Source organism: Falco biarmicus, chromosome 8, assembly GCF_023638135.1.
Source record: "Falco biarmicus isolate bFalBia1 chromosome 8, bFalBia1.pri, whole genome shotgun sequence".
Classification (NCBI taxonomy): Eukaryota; Metazoa; Chordata; class Aves; order Falconiformes; family Falconidae; genus Falco; species Falco biarmicus.
Window position 1 is genome coordinate 61,032,174 of NC_079295.1, and position 21,359 is coordinate 61,053,532.

General features: G+C 42.4%; 1 protein-coding gene and 1 long non-coding RNA gene across 3 annotated transcripts; one reads left to right on the top strand and one right to left on the bottom strand.

The window, feature by feature from the left end:
- Positions 1-1,153: 1,153 nt before the first annotated feature.
- On the bottom strand, positions 1,154-7,862 carry LOC130153641 (uncharacterized). Its single transcript, XR_008823466.1, has 3 exons — positions 7,767-7,862; positions 4,468-4,965; positions 1,154-3,810 (listed from the first exon to the last, which is right to left on the bottom strand). It is a non-coding gene; the product is annotated as an uncharacterized LOC130153641 (long non-coding RNA).
- A 683-nt stretch (positions 7,863-8,545) lies between these two features.
- On the top strand, positions 8,546-20,542 carry NME5 (NME/NM23 family member 5). 2 transcript variants are annotated; one of them, XM_056348734.1, is made up of 8 exons: positions 8,908-9,202; positions 9,940-10,106; positions 12,381-12,586; positions 12,956-13,056; positions 14,085-14,203; positions 17,218-17,300; positions 17,966-18,087; positions 19,241-20,542. In XM_056348734.1, the coding sequence occupies exons 2-8, from the start codon at positions 9,978-9,980 to the stop codon at positions 19,288-19,290; spliced, it is 810 nt and encodes a 269-aa protein (XP_056204709.1). In that variant the 5' UTR covers positions 8,908-9,202; positions 9,940-9,977; the 3' UTR covers positions 19,291-20,542. The 2 variants fall into 2 exon arrangements, with proteins under 2 accessions (XP_056204708.1, XP_056204709.1); XM_056348733.1 differs by lacking the exon at positions 9,940-10,106 and having other exon boundaries at positions 8,546-9,202.
- Positions 20,543-21,359: the final 817 nt, after the last annotated feature.

Below are 21,359 nucleotides of genomic sequence, written 5' to 3' on the forward strand. Positions count from 1 at the left end.
ACAGCAATAAGGATCTTCCTCGTTGGCCATCACCGCCTGTCAGTCACGCCGTTCGGCGCTTCCTGTTGGCTCTGCCGTGGAGGGCGGGTGGGGTGAGGCGAATGGCGGCCCGCGGGAGTGGGCTGGGAGGGAAGGCAAGGCAAGGCGCGCGGAGGCCTCTCGCCTCGGTGCTGAGGGCGGCTCTCGCGGGCCCGGCCCGCCTGCCGGCGGGAGGAGGGCAGCCGCTGGGCCGCGATCGCCCGGGCTTCCCAGCCGGCGCGGGGGGCGCCGCCCTGCCCGCCTCCCTCCCGCCCTCGGGGCCCGAGGGACTGGCGCGTTGTCCCGGTGTGGTGGGCGGGGGGAGGGCCCGCTCTGGCGGCCGCCTCATCGCACCCCGACCAACATTACGGTCCTCGGCAGGCGCCTCCCGACAGTCAGAAGCCTGACGGGGAAGGAGCCCGGCCGCCGGGGCAGCGGGGCGCCCTGCGCAGCGCCCTCCTAACGCTCCCCCGCTGTGCGCCCCGCCGCAGCGGGCAGGCCGGCCCCGCCGGAGCCCTGCCGGGGCAGCCCGCGCCCTCGGGGCCCGCACGGCCGCGCTGTGTAAACGCGCCCGTGAGTGGAGCGCGGTCTTTGCGTAGAGTGGTACTGGCTTAACTTTAGGTGTGGTATGTACACTGAGTCAGTTACTCCAGCGCGAGAGAGAGGCTTACTTAATGTTTCCAGCTCTGCTGGTTTTGCAACCGAGAGGGCCAGAATTTGTTGTTTTTAATGGAAACTTAGATTTGGGTATTACATAACTCCAGGATCTGGAGCCTTGAGCATGTGCCTGGGCCTTAATTCCTTTTGCCCAAGGATATATCAACCTTGTTGACAAAGCTGTGTGTGAAAAGTGCAAAGACAACTGCTCCTGGTAATCATACTTCAAATTCTTGTACAGTATACCATTCCTAATATCCCATTTGTCCACGTCAAAGGGACAGAATTTGGCTTTTGGATAGACAGTCAAAGCCACACCTTTTTTTAAAAAAAAAAAGTTAAGCTCTTTGCTTGTAGGCAAAAAGTAACAATTATTACCTAACTTTCTATAGTAATGAATGCATACATAATTACTTGCTTGCTCCACCCTCTGTCAAGCATCTCCTCTGGCTCAACTTGCATATTTTCATCTGTTATTCCAAACCAGAAAGAGTAGCGTAGCTACTTGTGAGTAAAAATAAATAGCGGTGATGCGTTTTGTTGTTAAGTAATCTGGTCTAGGATCCAGGCTGTCCTTCAGTGAACTGCCTTTAGAGCACTTCTTATCCTCTACAGGATTCATTTTCTGAAGTAGGAACTTGGTAGCAGAGGACATTAGGTCTGGTTTTGTAAGCTTTGTAGCAGCACAACAGAGCATTAGAGATGAACACAAAATAAAATCAACATGGTATGTTCAGGTATGTTCAGATCTGCTTTTTTCTTTATTTATGTCAATAAACACATTCCATCCCTTCAGGCTATAAGCCAGACCTATTAAGGGGAAGAGGGGGGGAAAAAAAGGAAATTGTGCTTAGTGTTGGGAGATTGTATGAAAAATAGCCGCTCACTACAGCCAACTGTTTCAAGCCACTCTTTTTGCTTTGGTGCTTGTGGTACTTGCCACAAGCATCACTTTAACTGGTCCAAACTGAGCTTTCTGCTTTGATACCCATGCATATGTGCAGCAAGACTGCATTGCATTTGTTACTGGAATTGCAGCTGACTTTCTTAAAATGTCTTGATTTAAAATCCTAAGCTATAGTGGTTATTTGCTTTTGTAAATCTTTCCCCTACCCCCATTTTTGCTGCTCACAAATGGAAAAGTATTTCAACAACCTAAAAATAAGCGTCCAACACCAGAAATTTCAAGAATACACAAGCATAGTGTAATATGTGTGATGTGTAAGCCAGGTGCTCTGTCTGTGAAGCGTATTAATTTATAAGTAGTCTGCCACACTTTCAGCCCAAGCTTCAATAACTGAAGCTGAACTTCCTCATATTTTGAGATGTTTATCTCAGCTGAGCCTGCTGACAGGGTAAGGCACACTGTGGACAAGCTCTACAACCAGCTCTTTAGGCTATAGTTTGTGAAACAATGTTACATGAAGTCAGATCTAGTAAAGACAATAGAAAGAGTAGCTAACCAGTACACTTGAAAATTGAACTGTGCGCCAGACAGGTTGTATATGTTATCTGATGAAGATACTAATCTTTATAAGAATATATTTTCAAAATTATTTTTCTCTTGTGTTGAACTTTAAATAAAATGTTAGAAGCAAAGAAATTTTCCTTAAGATATTCTTCACCCTAATTTATACTGTCTCACAGGATCTGACCCCACGTCCAGTAACCAAACTTCTTTTGGTTTTTTTTTAGGCGGCTTTGGCTTAGATTGTAAACCTATCAGGCCTGCACCAAAAAGGTATGGTTTGTGATTAAAACCAACCAAGCTGCTGTCTGTCAGCTGACAGCATTCATTTATACAGCACCGTTAGCCTGCTTCAATTGGAAAATACTATGCATTTGCTTAAGTCACTACAGGGGGCTAAGGCCAAACTGATGTTTACAGGTTGCTGTAACTGAGGTGGCTGAAGTGGTAAATACCACCAGTCTTGTGCCCTCTCTGTCATCTTTCTGCCAGTTTTTGTGTCTGCAGCTATGGCAAACTGACTGCAGAAGTACCTCTGTGCCGAAGCTACAACTTTATAGACCAACACCTGAGAGTAAACTGAAATTGGCAGCAGTTTACATGAGTCTGTTATGTGAGTTTATGCTCAGCTGATGGATATAACCTGAGTGCTTTTGAAATTTATGACTCAATTTCCTCGCAAGACTCACTGCCCCAAACAGCTCTTTTGTATTTCATCAAGCCTTACTAAGGACTTGAATGATTTTAATTTTATTTGGACTTCTCCATACACTTCCCTTCTATTTCTTTTTTCTCTTTGCCCCCCCCCCCAAGTTCTCTTTCTTGCTTTGTAGAACCTGTCTCATCTTGCCCTTTCATAGCCCTTGCACTCATACTTTGGCCCATGTTATCCTTTTCCTGTTTAACAGTGCTTTCTTTAGAGCTGTACTCTTTCCCAACTGCCCATTTCTCCTGGTCCAGTCTATCTTAATCTCTCATCTTGGCAATTCCAAACAGCAGTTCCCAAGTGACAAGGCTCTCCATGATGCCCAGTTGGGCCATTTTAATAGCTGTTTGATGCCTTATATGACCTGTATCCAACAGCAGGATAACAACGTGGCTGTAGGCAGGCTAAGCAGCCTGGTTTGAAAACTGTGACCGGCATGACTAACAAAGTCACTCTCTGTCATATCTAGACATCGAAGACCTAGAAACCTGAGAATACGGGTTGTTATGATTATTATTTGTCTTACCAGGCCCTATCATGCCGCAGGTAATTTTAAAGAATTCCTTTGGGTTTTGGTCTTGCATTTCACTCCCCACTCCAAAGCTTGTGGTTAATCAAAGAAAAATACACACCTACCTCCTTGGGTGGTAATTCTCCTTACATGACACATTTACTATTGAGAAAAAAGCTATCATTGTTTGCCATTTTTTTAGTCCTGTAATTACTATGATTATTCATGGTGTTGACTGAAATTCAATTGACTTTTACTTGCATATGGACTTTCTGATCTTGGGCCTAATTCTGCTGTTCTGTCAAACTTGCTGTTTACTCCAAGCTCTACCCTGCTCTTTGTTCATACCAGTCGGTGCCATACCTGTCCTCGTTGCCACCTTCCCTTTCTTCTTTATCCTCTCTATTTCCTTGTTATTTCCATTGTGTTGATTTTTCTAGTTCCCCTCTTCTGAAAAAAAGAACCAACATATCATTCACTGCCTTGAAATTGTTGATGCAATTTATCACTTTCCCGCACCTTATGCCTGTCTTGTTTAAATAGATTGTAAGCATCTCAGGCCACCGGCTGGCTGCTATATACAAAATACCATGCTATAGAAAGCTTCTGAGTTACTTTTTATGCACAGTATAAATAAATTTATTTTGTTAATAACAATAACCATGCAGGTAATATCATTGATTTTAATGGTATGGCTGAATGTAAGTGCTCAAAATAAGAATGGCAAAAAGGATGCCTTATGTTACATAGAACTGAGAAGACACATTTAAGGAAGCGTTAACAATTTAACTTCAAAAAAAGCCTTATTTAACTGATTCCCTCTTGTAATTTGCCAAATAAAAGATTTTTATTGGTTTATTCATACATTCATTTATTCACTGTGGATAGTATCACACTGAATACTTATCTCTGAGCTTAGTGGCTTCAGGGATAATCCAAGCCAGTATTATGTTAAACATTATGTAGAACAATGAAAGAGCAAACGCATGCAAGTGTTTCTGCTCCAAAAGGTTAGGTGAAAGCCTAATATCTATATGCAGTATCTATACAGAATGTCTATGTACAGATGAGGAGGAACTTTAAAGAAAACATGTTGTCACTGCCAACCTCTACAGGTGTTTAACAGGAGCTCATCCTCAGCAGCAACTGGGGTAAAGCAGGAAGGCTTTTATTTGAGAGGGAGGTAGCGGGATTCGGTTTTATCTGCTGGCAGGAAATAGGAGATAACCTTTCAGAGTGAAACCAAAGGTACGCAGGGCCAGATCAGCAAGTGAATGGGCCTGCAATTGGAGAGTAACAGTTTTGTGTGTGATAAAGATGACTCTTTTTGGAAGGGTGTGGAGAACTAACACGTTTTAAACTGAAGAACTAAGAAAATGGCATTGCAGAGCTTTCTGAATGGCAGTGAATGCTTTATTTGTTGAGGCCAGAGAAAAGGAGGTCATCGATAACTGACATGAGGAGAGCTTGAGGGAGATTCGCAGCCATGTCAATAAATAACAAAGATCGTGCCTTGGCTGACATCTCCACAGCACTTCAGACCAATCTGAGCCCAAACCACCGGTTCCTGGCTGTCAGGTTCCACACGCTCCTTTGCACAGCTGGCTGTAAATAGCGGTAGAAAAGGGGTCAGTGTTTGGGCAGATGGTTTGTCTAACACACACTCATTATCAAGACTCTTAAATTGCAATGGAGACACTTGAAGCTTGGAAAGACACAGTGATGAGAGGCAGTTACACCTGTATTTGCCTGTTATCACATTGAGCTGTGAACTGGAAGGGAAGGGAGGAGAGTCAGGAACGGTGCTTGCTGCTGCTCTTGCAGAAAAGGGAAAGAAACACAAGGGAAAGTACTGACAAGCCCAGCTGAAACAGTGACTGGAGAAGCAATAGGTAAGAATAATTGCAAAAGCTAAGATAGGATGCTAGCTAGCTAGCTATGCGAAATGTGACTGAAGGCCAAGAGACTGGCTTAAGATGGGATGAGAAGATTTCGGGTGACGAGAGGAAGCAAAACTAAGTTTGAAGGGTATTTAGGGTAGAACCAGACATGAGAAGTGAAGACTTGCAACAAGAGGGACTCCTACCAAAGCCTTTTCGTTTTGGTTTGTGGTTTGTTTTTGGGGTTTTTTTTTTTCTTCCAGTGTAAAATATACAAGCATATCAGTGGAGGTGCTTGGGGCCAGAGAGGACTGGATGACTAAAGCTGCAAATAAATGAAAGAGCAGCTGTGAGGAAGATCAGGAAATGAAATAGGGTGAGCTTAACAGGGTGAGTGATAGAGTTACAGAAGACACTGTTGCCACTTAAGAGATTTGTAGAAAGGGGAATCTTCAAGGTAATATTTTGCTAATTTTATCTTTAAAGAAAACTGAGATAGCAAGTAGAGGAAAGCAGCAAGGAAGGCTTGACAAAGGTTAGTCAGCAGTAATGAAAAGCTAGCTAGGATTACAGGCGTGCAGATAAGCTGCAGAAGGAGAATTGTTTAGCTCAAGAAGGCAGAAATGGAGGAGAGAACAGGCTTGTAGGAGAGGAAGTTAGCTTGGTCACAGGATTTCCGTCAGAGGCGATTCGCACTGCAAAAGCAAGCATGGATGAAGCAAGTGCTGAAGGTAAGCTGGTACTGTTGGTAGGTATGAGAGTTTACCATGAAAGACAGAAGCGAAAAAAAGTCAGTGGTGGATAAAAATGTTGTAAATGTATAGCTGGTAAATTACTACTAAAGCAAATACATTTTTTCTCTGCTTAACAACAAATAAAGCTAAAAGATGTGCAACCTTCACTTTTAATCAATGAAATTACCAGATATTTGTTCCTTAGCTTTTCTTCACTCTGTTATTTTCATCATTCTATTTTCCCTTTTTTTAAACAATCTACAAGACATGAGTTTCTCCACCTTCTTGCAGTATTGGAGTGCAAAGCTCTGAGAAAATATTTTTTCTTAAAAAGTTACTTATCTGTTGTTACTCGAATGCAAATACACCTGCAGCCACCGTGTTTCAGTGTTGTTATATTCCATGCCAGCTAAAAATAAGTGAGACAACTAAGGCTTGTTAAACCGCTTAACAGATAAGATACAGCAGCAAAGCTACACCCAGAGAAGTATTCAGAACGGTAATGCTTTGTTACATTGTAATTATGATGTTACTTTTTCTTTGCTTGTTTCTTTTCTTAAAATAACATCCCTGGCCTACAGAAGTCAGGGAAGATGCTTCATCCTTTTGGTTATCAGAAATATTTTTTTCAAGCACTGTAAAGAAAATAAATGTAAGGTATTATTGATATTAACACTGGGTTGTAAGGTTATGGAATCCATGGTTTAGAAAAAACCTTTGAGATTCTACTGCTGTGAAAAGCTATGTCTTTGTTAGGGAACACACAATGTTATTTTCTCTTCACATGTGGGGCCACTTTAAATTTGTAAGTCTGCATTATTAAACCATCGTGGGAAGCGTAGCAGGAGGAAACCCAGAATAATTGGCTGCAGCTCCAGATGCAGCGGCCTGCTCATTGGAGAGTGGCGGATTCTCCGAGGTACTAAAATTAGACATTCTCCGCCCTCCAGAAATGCTTCTGGAAACAGCGAGGAGGAGAAATTCTGACATAGACCAAGGGCCAGTGGTGGGGAGCGAAGTGCACAGGATGCACAGAGATATACTTTATTTTTTTTTAACTGTTAGCTGCAAAAACAATGCATGCATGTAGAGAAATTGCAAGACGTTAATAAAATCGGTGTTTTACAGTGATATTAAATTCAATATTTATTATGTAATAATAATTCTGAAGTATTCATCCAGCCTGAGGAAGTCTTTGAATTGCTAAATCTAAGCTAGGGCTCTCAGACTTGTGCTCATCGACTTCAAAAAGAAATTACTCTTGCCAAATTAACTCTGATTTAAACTAAAAACCCAGTGAACTCTCTCAGCTTTTTTTTAAAGATAACATATTTATCCATTATGTCTTTGTAGCTGCAATGTTTACAATGTCTTCAAGCTAAATATTGGATATCTCTTGTTAACACCAAGTGCCTGTATTAGTGGAGGGAAGTGTATCTGAATTACGCAGTCTTGTGCACTTGGAACCATATTTTTTTTTTGGAAAGTATGTAAATAAAAACTTTGATCTTTGATTTTTAAATGTATTTCAAACTGGCTGCAAGGAAATAATTGCAGAGGTTTTTTTCTCATTTCTATTTGTATGTTATTTACATTACTCATTGAAAAGATTAAGGCAAAGTGGATTTTTCTTACACTAAAAACAGCTTTTGCAGTAGATTTGCTGTTTCCTTCTACTAACCATGGTACACACAGTGTCAGCATTCCCGGCTCTTGAAGCGAGTGAGGGTTCTTTTTTCTCCTTTACATCTACCTTCAGCCTGATTTCATTAAAAACCTGCAGCTTATATACCTGTGCTTTCGCTCTCCCTTTGCCAGCATCACCACAAGGACTCAGATGCAACATCCAGTTTCAGCCGTGTTTGCCAGTGGGCCACGGGTCTCCACACCACCTCAGACCCCACGATTTTTGAGAAGTTGGTAATTAGAGGGGATGAGGCCCAGAGGAGGAGGGCGAGCGAGGCCGGCAGTTATCGGCGCCGTCGGCCGGTGCACACCCCGATAGCACCCCGCCAGCTGGCAGGCGCTCAGCCCGCGGAGCTGCCACCGGGCACCCAGCGCGGCATGGGGGGGGCGGCGGGGGGGCAGCGCCGGAGCAGCCCTGGGGAGCTGGAAAAACAAGGAGTGTGCAGGAAGCAGAACTGGCATGATGGTGGTCAAATGTGGTAAAAATCCCCAGAGGACATGGCTTCCCCAACGCTATGTATGGCTCACCGCCTTATGGTTTCCGGAAATGGCTTCTTACTCTTTACATGTTTGGTTTTGTGACAGAAGTAGCACGGGATGGATGCTGTAGTTCAACAGAATAAGGCTGGAAAACAGTATTAGAGAGCTGTAGGTGCAGGGTAGTACGTCTGGTGTGGTGACAGGCTGTGTAGCGTGTGTGCCCGATCTTGCTGATGTTGGTCGGGCACATAACCAGGAGCGTCACGCATGCTCCCGCAATAAACACGGAAATGTAAACAACCTGGAGAGGGGCCTGTGCGCATATTCTTCTTTCCAATAAATAGCGTTACCTCAGTTTATGAATGTTTCCAGTGAGCTCACGCCTCCCTGAGTAGTGGTACTACCATGCGGTACCGAGTGCGTGGTAAAACCCAAATAAAGCTTTTATTGTTACGGAGAAATGAGACTGTTGATAGTTTTTCTCTCAGATCACGCTGCGCTCTTACTCTCGTACCACACGGGGTGCCCCTAAGCAGGGGGCTGTGGCCTCCAGCTCTCCGCCCGGGACCCGCGGCTGGCCCGGCCGCCAGGCGCACTCCGAGGGCGGCGGCCTCGCTGCCAGCACAGCGCCGCTCCGCAGCCGCCATCTTGGCTCCCCCCGCCCCGGCTCCGCGCGCAGCCGAGGGGCGCGGAGGCCATCTTGTGGCCGCTCCGCCCGCGCAGCCGGGCCCGCCGTCGCCTAGCAACCGCAGCCAGCCGCGGCGGGGGCGGCCAGCCGAGCCCTTCTCCCGGTGGGCTGCGGGGAGAGGGAGCCGGTTCCTCGGGTCTCTGCCCGGCCCCGGGCCTCTCGGGCCGCCGGTGCCCGCGGCAGGGCGCTCTGCCCCGGACCGGCGGGTGTGGGCACTCCCAGGCTGGTTCCTCGGCACAGGCAGCCCCGGCGGCCTTGTGCTCCGCTCTCCACCTTCCCTCCCCGACGGAGGCCGCAGCCTGGTCAAGTCTGAAAGCAAACGAGGAATCCCAAAGGTACAGGTGCAGAAAAGATCGTCCCGACCACGAAGGCAGGTATAACTGAGCGATCACGAATGTTTTTTGCAGCAGTGAGCCAGCCAGTCGGCTGCGTACCTGTGTCTTGTCCAGCGCAGGTGGGAGAGAGGCCTGGGGCTGGGCACAGGGAGCCAGAGGGAGCAAGGTCACAAGTCTGTCTTAAGGTCCATCTGCACTACTTCCACTACTCACAAAACGATTTTGTATGCTAATAGTAGGCTAACGGCCCAATCTGCTCAGTTAGAAAACTGGCACTTTGTCTTGAGTCCGTAAATGTAGGAATTAAATAACAATTGGGAAATACTCTGAGGCTTACAGATGGACTAGCTCCAGGTAGTAAGTCCCAAACCATAATCTTTATGCATGAGAATACAGATTTTGGGGTTGGTGGAACGCAGCTGGTGGATGGCGGGTGTGGGACTGCAGTGAGCCCCGCCTGCTCTTGCACATAGCAAAGTGTGCGATAGCGCTTCTCTTTCTCTGACACGTCTGAATGCGTTAGCAAAGTATTAGAACTAGAATACTTTACATTTTAGGATCGGCTAAAACCATTAAGTTTTTGGTTTGCCACAAAATGCTACTTCACTGAAAATGGGAGTGTGAACTAGAGTGCTAACTAGTCCAGAGAAAAATCTCATGTGGATTTTCTGAAATGGGGGTGACCCCCTCCGTTCCTAGAGTACAGAGTAAATGTCACCGCAGGTGACTGTGCAGTAGGCAGGCTCTACAAGTATCACGAACTGGTGTCATTGCAGTACAAAAGGGGCACGCGAATTCTAATTTGGAAGCCGAGATGCAGATGTTAATGCCTGAACCTCAGATTTTTGTGGAAAGAACTCTGGCTCTCATCAAACCAGATGTTGTTGATAAAGAAGAAGAAATAGAGGATCTCATTCTCCGAGCAGGATTCCTGATCGTTCAGGTAACAGACTGTGTTCCAGAGAAAATAACTGCAGTTTGTAAGTCAGAACAATATTTATCTTAACTTTCAGCAGTCAAGCCAGTAACTAAAAGCTAGCGTGTCCAAAAATCAATTTACACTTTTCATATGTCATCGACCACCACTGCCAGATTCTGTAAGGATACATTTCATTGGTGCGTGGGATGGAACAGAACAGACTGACTGTTTTGCTGACCACGGGAAAACACAGACTTTGTTAATAAACTCGGATTTAGCAAACATGTAGCGGATATGTGTACCCTCTGAAGTAACTCTTTGGAAAGCGTGTTGCTCTGGTATCACAAGGTTTCATACAGCATGTATTTGCCAAGTGGAAACTCGGGTAATTAATTGATTCAGTTGGCCAGTTGTTGTCTGACTATTTTTTGTTTCCACTGTTTTTAATGTAAGTGGACTTTATGGGTATTTACATGTATTACAAATGCTTGACTTAAATAGGCCTTACTGAGCTTGTCCTTTTACCTTTTGGACCTGACATGCAGGCCATGGGAGTGTTGCCTTGAGCACCGCTGTCAGACCCCGCGCTGCTGGGAAAGGGTCCAGAGTGTGATTTTCAGCAGAGTTTGCGCTAAGAGAAGATTTGCCGTTAGCTAAAAAGAAATGTGTCCTCTCAGTCCTCTTGTGTGGGGCTTTTTACACACTCGCTCTGGAAGGGCATTTGAAAGAAAATGTGTTACGCTAGGCCAGAGGCGGGGAAATAGACCAGGAGGAGCGCTGGAAGCGAGGGCTACACGGGGATCACAGAGCAGGAGGAGCGCTGGAAGCGAGGGCTACACGGGGATCACAGAGCAGGAGGAGCGCTGGAAGCGAGGGCTACACGGGGATCACAGAGCAGGAGGAGCGCTGGAAGCGAGGGCTACGCCGGGATCACGGCGAGGCGCCAGCCGTGCAGCTCCGTGCCTGCCGGGGCAGCCCTCGCCTGTCCCAGCCGTTCGCACCGGCCCGTGGCAGGCGGGGCCCCTCCTCGGGGCGGCCGCTGGGGGGCGCTGGGCACTCGCGCTGCCAGCGGCGGCGGGGCGAGGCCGGGCCCCCGCAGCGCCATCGCGCCGCCTCCGCCGCCTCCGCAGCGCCCTGGGCCTGGTATCTGGCTCTGTGACACTGCGCGGCCGACGGCTGGGCTTCTAGATATAATTTTTTTTTTTTTTCCTGGAAATGTAATATTTTTTCTTATTCCTGTAAATGCCCCTTTTCCACATTTGTTCTTTTTAAATTTCCTACCTTTTTTGGTTGATTTATTTAAATGAAATGTATCAGAAGAGAAGAGAAATTAGAATAGTAGAATATGTCAAGTTGGAAGGGACCCGTAAGGGTCCAGCTCCTTGCTCCTCGCAGGAATAGCTTACCTCTTAGAGAGAAAAACCTGCTTTATCCAGCACTGCTCTAATACTTAGGGGTCACACTGAACACAAGGCACTTCAGAAACAAGACAGACAACCCATTCCAGCAGTAGATAACTGTGGACTTTCTGTATGTCCAAACATCGCCTTTATTCAATATGTAATACTTAAATTTCTAGAGACCCTTGGTAGCATTGTACTCAGAACATCACAACACTCTTACCGGATCTTTTTTATTTATTTTTTTAATGACAAGTTGTTTATAGTGTCTTCTGATGTCTCCAGTGACTTTTGGCATCAAAGTTATTAGGAATCTGAATTTGTGGTACTCTTGCATTACTTCTCTTTTCTTGTTTGCCCTATGCCTTCTGATAACCTCCCAAACTGTCCTAACCCTGGCCACCTGCAGGCTAGGCAGCTACTGTGAGAATCATAAAGCATGAGTACTGAATGAAAAAAGAATAATTGCATAATTAACAGTGTGGGCTAAAGAGAAAATTGTTTAAAAGTAGAACATTATGCTGGAGCAGCTGAGTAATTAAATCCTGCCCTTGTAATGCTCCTCACTTTTTCTGTACAGTGCCCTGACTGTACTTTAAGTCATCCAGCAGTTATAAAATGCTGTAGTTTGCGTAAGGTAAAATCACATCTTACTCAAAGGGCCTGTTTGTCTGTTTAAATAACTTGGAAAATTCTTGCTTTTTGTCACTGTCTATCTCAAAGAGGATCAGACCTGGGAAAATCAGATTGGGCTATGAAGTTACTCTGTCTGTTCTCCTGCACTTGAAGATATGACTGCAGCAGGGGACTGTATCCTACCTGAGGTAGCAAGCTATTGTAATACAGCAAGCCCTTTTTCATTCCTTTTTTTTTTTTTTTTTTCTTTTACACTTTATAGAAACGGAAGCTCCAGTTAAGCCCAGAGCAATGTAGCAACTTCTATGCAGACCAATATGGAAAAGGTTTTTTTCCTAATTTAACAGCCTATATGAGTTCTGGACCTTTAGTTGCTATGATTCTGGCCAGACACTGTGCAGTCTCATACTGGAAGGAATTGCTTGGACCATCAAACAGTGTAACAGCTAGGAGAACTCACCCTCACAGGTAACTCACTGATTGCTCTTGGGGAAGTCAGTAGGATTTTGTCATTATTTTAACTGTGACCAGAATTCCTCTCTTTTTTTTTTCTTTTTCCTAGTAGAGATACAGATTTGGAGTGGCTTCCTATCTCTTAAATTCTGTGTAACACAGCTTTTCAGCTTTGTTTTTTAGTATGTAAAGTTCAGCCATTTTATGGGGAATGCTGAGTGCATGAACATAAATTTTAGGTAGCTACTTACTTTGTTTAAAACCAAAATCAAGCCAATACCTTGTTAATTAGTCTATATATATTGATTTCATATGCTGTCAGACTGTAGAAACTTGGAAGGGATTTGCAGTTGCCTGCCAAGGTGTTGTTTCTCTTGTTTTTAGCTTAAGAGCAATCTATGGGACAGATGATTTGAGGAACGCGCTTCACGGCAGTCTCAGCATTTCCTCAGCAGAAAGAGAAATTCGATTCATGTTTCCAGAAGGTAAAATGGTACAAATAATACATTGTCAATCTTTGGGAGGTTAGTGTCCTTCCCTGTTAGTACTTGTCTCTGTCCAGACCCTAGATACAATTGCATTTAGAAGAGGTTGAGTATGTTTGCTTTGTGAGAACATGAGACTTTTTATGTATAAGCTGCTACTTTCTGCTCTGAAAGGCATACCAAAATGTATCTGAAGAGCCATTATAGTTACAGCATTTGCTTCTGCTTTTCAAACTCTGTGGTCTAGGAATTGGAGCAGACAAAGCTGGTAAATGAGAGGAAATGGGAAGCTATTACACTCCAGCATGTTTTTCTGGCGCTGTCAGCTCCAGGAACTCCTGTTGGCTTGAGAAGACTGGCTTTCTTCTTGGGCTCAGGCTGAGTAATTAGTGTTCAACAGCAGCTGGATGCTTACATGGTAGTGTAATTCCAAAGTTAAGTGCCAGAGAAATGGGCCATAGAACCTGGAGAGGCTGGGAGAGGATCTCTTGTTTGTAATGTAACAGTTGAAAGATGGCTTTGCTCTTTGACAGAAAGATGCAAGGGAAACTGCTAGAAAAACTTGCCTGTTTTTGTCAACTGTATCAGTTTAATAGAAGATGCTGCACTTCAAACCTTACCCATTGTAAACCATGTCTCTTCTCCACACCCTAATGACAAAGCAGGACTTAAGGTGAGATTTTTAGGGTCTTCAGAAACCAGCTTCACACTGCAAGAAGGAAGTACTAAACATGGAATATATTGTTTCTCTCCTGCCCCTAATGCATTTTCAAGGATATAGGTTTTCCTCAGATTATCTGATTTCCTCTCCTTTTGTGATTGGCTATAATTAGTAAGATTACCTCAGGGACATTATAAAGGAGTTTAGGCAGTTTCTTTGCAGTTTGTTGTGGGAGAAACTATAAAACCCATTACGTATTATTATCTTATTAAAGAAAACAACAGCTCATATATAAACAACCTTTGAAAGAATGCCTTTTTAAATCACTCTAACAAGCTGCTTTCCAACACCTGTGGTTACTCTACAGTGATCTTGGAGCCAATTCCAACTGGACAAAGAGCTAGGGATTACCTGAACCTTTATGTGAAGCCTACGTTGCTAGCTGGGCTCACTGCACTGTGTAAAGAGAAGCCGGCAGACCCAATGGTATGTACAGTGTATCAGAATTTGGTTGTATGCTGTGTGATACCTTTACTTTGTGTTAGTAAAGTCCCTGTATATAGGAAGTCTGCTCTTTTGTTAAAGAGCTGTGCTGTTTTGGCTACCTGCTGCTGAGCTAATCAAGTAACACTGGCCTTTCAAGAAGATGATTGGTTTATTAACAGATGAAATGAAGGCCAGGACTAAATGAAATAGGCCTTGATGAAATGACAGGGGGTTTTAGGTGACTTCTGTAAAATTCTCTCTAACACGCAGTTGTTTCAGATGGTTGGAAAGGTAAATGTGTACTCCTATATGTTGTCAAATTCAAGTTTTTACTTTATTTACTGTTTCTGAGGTGAGTTTGAGATGAAATAGCTCTCATGCAGTAGATATTAAGTGAGATTAGATGCTAATCACACTGGTAGTAGTTACACAAGTAAAATACTGTAGATTTCTTAGTAAGGCAATTTATATTTTGTCACTGTTAAGTCAATGTTATCAAAAAGAATGTTATCAAGCCTTCTTTAGGATAAGCTATTATTTCAGCTATACAGCATTTACGTGGGTTGTTCCATAGTTCACCAGGAAATTGTATTATGATTCTTTTGAGCGAAATCTGTCTTGAATAGACAAACTGACCTACAAAAAATTCTCTTGTCTTCTTGTGACCCCTTTGTAGTTATCAAGCTGATGCATCTTGCCTTCCTCTCATATGTTATTCCTTTTAACCATGGATGTCATTCAAATTATGGTTCTTAGTGGAAAAAGCAGAGTTAATTTCCTGTTGGGTTTTGTTGGTGGTGGTGGTGTGGTGTTTTTTTCAGTCTCTAAACACAACTAGCTTGCTTTCATCTGGAAAAATATGGTAAATGGTTTTTTGTATTCTTAAAGTTCAAATTGTTCACGCTAGTACTTCTCTAAGAATGCAGATAATTAATCAGTGTGACAACATACTGGCAGTTGTAGTGGGTTCTATGTCATTATCAGGTTTTTAATCAACATTGCAATTTTCTAAAAAATACATTTAAGAAAAAAAGCCTGAAAAATAATTCAGGGGTGTTTCTATGATCTATACATGAGGTCAGATTAAATGTACTTTCATTATTCCAGCTTCATAATCTGTTCACTTTATCTGTATGTCTGGCACTGTTACCATAGAAATCTAGAAAACAGAGATGAAGAAGTCTTTTCATCCATCCCTTTGCCTGAAGGCCAGGCCAATTGTATCTAACCATTCCTAACAAATGTTTGTCTGGCCTGTTCTTTAGCACTCCAAGTGATGGACAACCTACAGTCTCCCCAGGCAATCTGTTTCAGTCTTTAATTATACTTAGTTAAAAAGCTTTCACTGAAAGTTAACCTAAATCTCCTGTGCTCCAATTTTAAGCCCATTACTTCTTCCTCCTTGCTTTTACTATCCCCAGAGGATGTTGGAGACTATGTACTGTCTCCTTTTATTTGTAGCAACCTATTGCATATTTTAAGAGCATTACCATCTTTTTCCCCTTCAGTTGTCTCTTCACTGTATTACAAACTTTTCCCCCCCCTCTTACCTTGTAAGTCATATTTCTCTATCTTACTGTTTGTTTTGGCTTCCAATTAATCTCTGCATTCAAAGCACAATTTTCTAGCCAGTTATGTGGTAACTACTAGTAACTTGGAGATTGTATTTTCCTTCCTTTTTTGTAAGAAAACTATATCAAGCGGTGTCAATAGCTTTACTAAAATAAAACCGTGATATTTGCTCATTCTTCTCTGTCCATAATATCTGTGACCTTGTAACAGAATGAAAATAATACTGATTTCATAATACTTTTTTTTCAGAAATATATGTTGCCTATTGCTTTTCAGTTTGTTATCTCCTAGGTGGCTTACAGGGAGATTGATGGAATGTTTGTTTTTTTCCTAGTATCCTTCCAGGAACTGAAGTTAGGGTAATTTGGTTCTCCCTGCCTCCCCACCTTTTTTTTTTTTTTTAAGATGGCATCAGAAACTGTCTACTCAGAAATACTTGGTAGCAGTACAGAGGTTGTCTCAGCCAATTTCCTAAGTAACACAGGATAAATATAATGAGGCTCAAATGATATAAAAATTTTCTTTTTCCCCAAGTAGCCTTTCTAAGGGCTTTTGGGGTTTGGTTTTTTGTTTGTTTTCCATTTTTGTCTTGAGTTCTTACTGTTCTTCTGCTATTGCTGACTAACCTGTGAGGACTGTCATACTGCTCTGCTTGTTGCCTCTTCCTTTGCAAAACAATCTTTTTGTACCTGGTAATAAAAGGAGAGTGTTGCTTACTTTACTGGTCTACTATTCTATCAGTTCTTTCACTTCACAGTGTGGTATGAAGTTTGTTGTACTTGCATTCCAGAAACTAATTGTCAACAGCCTTGTGAAGTAAATAAGGATGTGTTAAAACCTTCTTTTTACAAGTGGAAAAATTGAGGCAAAGGATTAATTTGCCTAAGGCCAGGCTGAGACATTGGCAGATGAAATTAGGACTCAAGGCGTTCCCACCTCCCACATTCTTACTTAAGTACAATATGCTGGGAAACTTACAAGATGAATTTCAGAAAGTAACCATGTTCTTAAGTTTTAGGTACTATAAGGTGATTTCAGTGCAGAAGACTGGCACTTTTAATGAAAGATTGCTAGATAAAGTATCTGTAAGTGTTGTCAGTAGTAATATTTCATTAAGCAGTTTCATGTGTATTGTAGAACCTCGGTCCAAAACAGAGCTGACCAGATTATTTGAAGTATGGCTCAAATGTTCTTACACATACTTAAAGATAGATGTTGCCAGGAAAAGTTGTCTTCTAAGGGTCAGTGTGAGTTGTTCAAAAGAATAACAACTTAAAAGATTTAAAAACATGTTATTTGTATGACCATTTCTTCTGAAAGGTTTTGAAGCATGGTAGGAGAGTGTCAGTATTGGAGGTTTCAAATAATGCTTTTAATATTCTCCCATACACTGAACAGAAGACAACAGAAAACTGAAAACTTTTGGGTGTTTTGTTCCACAGATTTGGCTTGCTGACTGGTTGATTGAACACAATCCTAATAAACCTAGGCTGCAACATCAGGTGGCTGAGGAAGAGCATCAGGGGTGAGAGCTCCCTGGAAACCATCTCAAGCATTCCAAGTTACAGATATATATTATCATTTGCAATGTATCCCTTGGCTATGTAATCAATATTACCTGAAGTGAATGTTATTGTCATAACTGCCTGCATCTTCATGGGATAAATAACCTTATACTTAACAAGAATGTAATAATTCTAGTATCTTTTCTATTGACAAAGTGAATATAGAATTCCATGACACATTTGTGGTGTCAGATGATTAGAAAAAGACAAAATTCTCCACAGGTGTGACTTAACTGCTCTTTTCCTCATTTATCTTGGCTTGGCTGTCTGAGGAGAGCACAATTACACCCGTGCAGATTCCCAAATGACATACAGCTGGCCTGTGCTTTGTGAAACTGAGTTGTGTTTCAGCATTTTTTTAGCAGACACTAATTCCATTATGAGGGGAAGTACTTGGAAGTAACTTAGAAAACAATTACTGGAGGCATATTAGCAACTTTAGAATTTTAATTGCTGAGTACTGCACTGAGCCAAAGTTGCTCTTAAAGGTGATTCACTTGAGCCTGAGGTATTATGTCAGAATGTAATTTGAAGGACTTACTTGAAAGTACATTGAATGTACCATTCCTGTCTCGGTGGCGAAAGGCACAGTGATTATAAATCAGTCTTTGATTTCCATTTGCAGTCGCAGGAAGGTGTGTATTAGTCAAGGGCTAATGCTGTCTTCCAGCATTTGTCTGAAAGAAAGCTGCTCAACTGGAACAGCTCACCTTAAGGGTGTTTTCTGTGTCCTCCTGCTCTTAAAAGGTATGCTGATTTCTGTTGTTCTCAAATAGAACATATTAAAGTTCAAAGGTAAACAACAGTACAAGGAGAATTTCAAGAGAAAGAGTTAGGGGCTGTGCTATTCAACTGACAATGGGTTAATTCTGCACTATTACCTTTTCTAAAGTAACTGGACTGGTTTTGGGGTGCGTGTGGCTTTTTAATTCTCTTCAAAGAGCTGTACTTGAGCTGTTAACTTCGAGCTTTGTATTTTATGGTTTGAGTGGCTAGGATAGAGAAAACAATGTAATTTTCACAACTGAAGTATTAGTATGCTTGACTAATACTAAACAAACCAGCAGTTTTGTAATTTCTTTCATGAAAAAACTTGTTCCCCCAACTTGAGTAATTACCAGAAACATAAGTCATTTGTCTCTAACATTAAACTTTATTTAAGCTAATTGTTTATCTTCTCAGTGGATTAAACCACTATTGCCAGCCCATGAAATAAATATTTAGAAAACTGGTTCCTACAGTACTGAGACCTAAAAGTCTTGATACTTTTAGGATAAGAAAAAAAAAAAAAGGGGGGTGGGGTGGGTGGGGGGAAGAAGGCCAAACCCTCAAATATGAAGAAAAAAAATAATGAGGTGGTTAGAAATATGGTGAACAGATCTGGTTTAAAGATAATTTACTTTGCCTATAATTACTGTCCCCGTATGTGTCTGAATACTCCAATTACAGGACAGTTGTGCTTTGTGGCTTCCTGTAAGCCAAACCAAAACTTTTTTTGGTTTTTTTTTTTTTTGAGATGCCATAAACTAAACCTGGTGAATTCTCAAGACACTCTTCTGTATTTTTGTTAGTTACTATGGTATTTGATTACTTATTTTGATGTGATACTGCTTGACAACAAATACCTCCTTTATTGTTGCTGCTGGAGTTTTCAGTTTTGCTTTTGTGGCAGACCTGTGTTATATTGTATCTATAGAAGGTCATAAATTCCATAGAGAGTATGTGGGCCCTTACCAGGAGGGGTAGGAGAAAGGGCAAAAGCAACTGATGTTGTAAATGTTACCTTTATAACCCATGCAATATCAAGTTTGTCATTTGAGTCTGTCTGTCATGGATTTATTCTCTAATATTAGAGCTGACACCCTCAGCTGTGACTTGTGTTCACTTCCATTTTTCCAAGGGGAAGGTAGAAAGAGAGAAGATGCCTTCATCCCTCGGGTGCCATCCTGACTCACTGTATCTGTACACTGAGGACAAGTATTGATCCAGCAAATATCACAGTTGAGATCCTGAGGAACTTGCATTTATAAGTGAGGTGTGGGCAGAAGATCAGTCCTGGGAATGTAAAATGGACAGCCAGCCTGGTCCCCTGGGGGAGCTGTGACACCACAGGAGAGGCCGTTGGAGGACTTGCTGCTCACGCCTCTTTTGGTCTTTAGGCTTTTATTTGGCCAAGAGTGATACAGGCTTGGCCAGTGTTATAAATCCATATCACGAAACGTGTAGTTTTGGAAAAAACAGATGAACTGAAAGATGTCTTAGTATTTGGTGTCAGCAAGGTAAGCTGTTCTCTGTGGGAGCAAGTGACGTGTCTTTTCACTCTGTCGAGTCAAAATAATTACCTTGCCTATTGAGTTTTATTGGGTATTTTTAACTTTGAGGGAGTTCATTTTAGTTTTACTGCCCAAGTACTGGAATAGAGCTATGTCCATAAAACCAGCAGTTCAGTCTGTTTCCCATAATTCCATTTTTTTAACAGACTTTCTCCTGGAACTTTGCTTATCATATGCTTGCTATCACCTGCACTGGAAGTTATTCTTGGAATTATACAGATCGAAGTCTGAAGTATATGATTGTTCAGCCTTCCTGTCTCATAAGGAATTTATTATCTTTAAGAGCAGTTAAAATGCCAGGAACTTTGAACATACTTTAAAGATGGCAGAAACCTCAGTCACAGCCAGTTTCCCAATGTCTACATAAGTCAGAGCATTCCAGCATGCTGAGCTTCAGAAATGAGTCACTACTGAGAGCTTAGGACTTATATTCAGCAACTTTTAAGAAAAAACCCAAAACCTGTTACATGGAAATTTGCAGACCCTCATCTTTGTCATGTGGGAAGAGGGGATTTGTCTTCATTCAAGCTGTTAATTATGACTGCCCTTTAAACAACAGTTGTCTAAGCAAAACTGATACGTTGTTGATAAACTGATGGACGTTTCTCTCATGGTGATATATGAAGCGAAGGAGAGACTCAAACTCTTACCTTTTTCAGTGCCATGTTAGAATGATGAAAGATATCATCCCAAGATGATGAAGGAAGGGTCATCATTAATTTTAATTTGTCAGAGCAATCAAATCAAGATAATCTGTGTTATGCTGGACAGAAAATATTGGGGGGTTTTGACACTACCCAACAACAGTGTATCATCTGAAAATAGTGTTGCTTTTGAATTTCCTTTAAAAATAAAAATCTGAAGAGGAATTTTTGAATGTTGTTGAGGAGAGAGACTCTTTGCACATGATAAAAAGGTGACTTGCAATTGCTTTTGCTTTGCAGCACTATTGCCTTTCGCATGCCAACCAGTAGATTTTGGTTTTTTTCCCTAGGTCTAGAAATAGGGTTTCAGTCCTCTTTACTGATTACCTGCTGCTTTGCTTTACTTAAGCAGACTTGGCTCAAACCACCATGGCAATGTTGCAAGGACTGTCACAGGAAATAGGTACTTTCTTGGTCTGCTGTTAGTGGAATGGGAAAACCTGCTATCTTTTGGACAGTCAATCAAGAGCAGCTGCCTGCACCTAGAAGTCTTCCGTAGTCTGGGTGAGCTTCTCTGGGTGTGGAGTGTGTCAGCAGCATGACTGATGTGTTCAGCCTCCTTGGGAGGATGCCTGTCAAATTATTGTTATGCTGCCTCCTGCCAAGCGATCATGGAGATGCTGCCATAAGCTCTGGGGAGAGCCTATTGTTGGTCTTCTGAGCCAGAAATGAGGCATTGTTGTAAGGCGAAGCAGCTGGTGGGAGAAGAAGGCAGCTTGCAGACAAGTAGGTGAATGATACTCTAATAATGATAACACTGAAGGATTAAGAATTCTTTTCAGTTTACTGCTTGTGAGTGTTTTACAGCTGAGGGAGGTGATGCTTTCATACGAAGTACTTCATGTACTGCCTTGCTGGGTATGCTTATGTTTGTCTTTCATGTCATCATATTTTATCTCCTGAGAACACCTGACTGACTCATTCTTGCTTAGCTGTGGTACTATTCTGAAGCATGACTACATAAAAAAACCCCCACAAAACA

What these genes read in the sequence shown, in the direction of transcription:
- NME5 (XM_056348733.1), top strand. Translation starts at nt 8,546, where the DNA reads ATGCGGTACCGAGTGCGTGGTAAAACCCAAATAAAGCTTTTATTGTTA. An exon ending in AGGAGAACTCACCCTCACAG is followed by an intron (nt 12,587 to 12,955) that starts GTAACTCACTGA and finishes TCTTGTTTTTAG; the next exon opens with CTTAAGAGCAATCTATGGGA. An exon ending in TCGATTCATGTTTCCAGAAG is followed by an intron (nt 13,057 to 14,084) that starts GTAAAATGGTAC and finishes GTTACTCTACAG; the next exon opens with TGATCTTGGAGCCAATTCCA.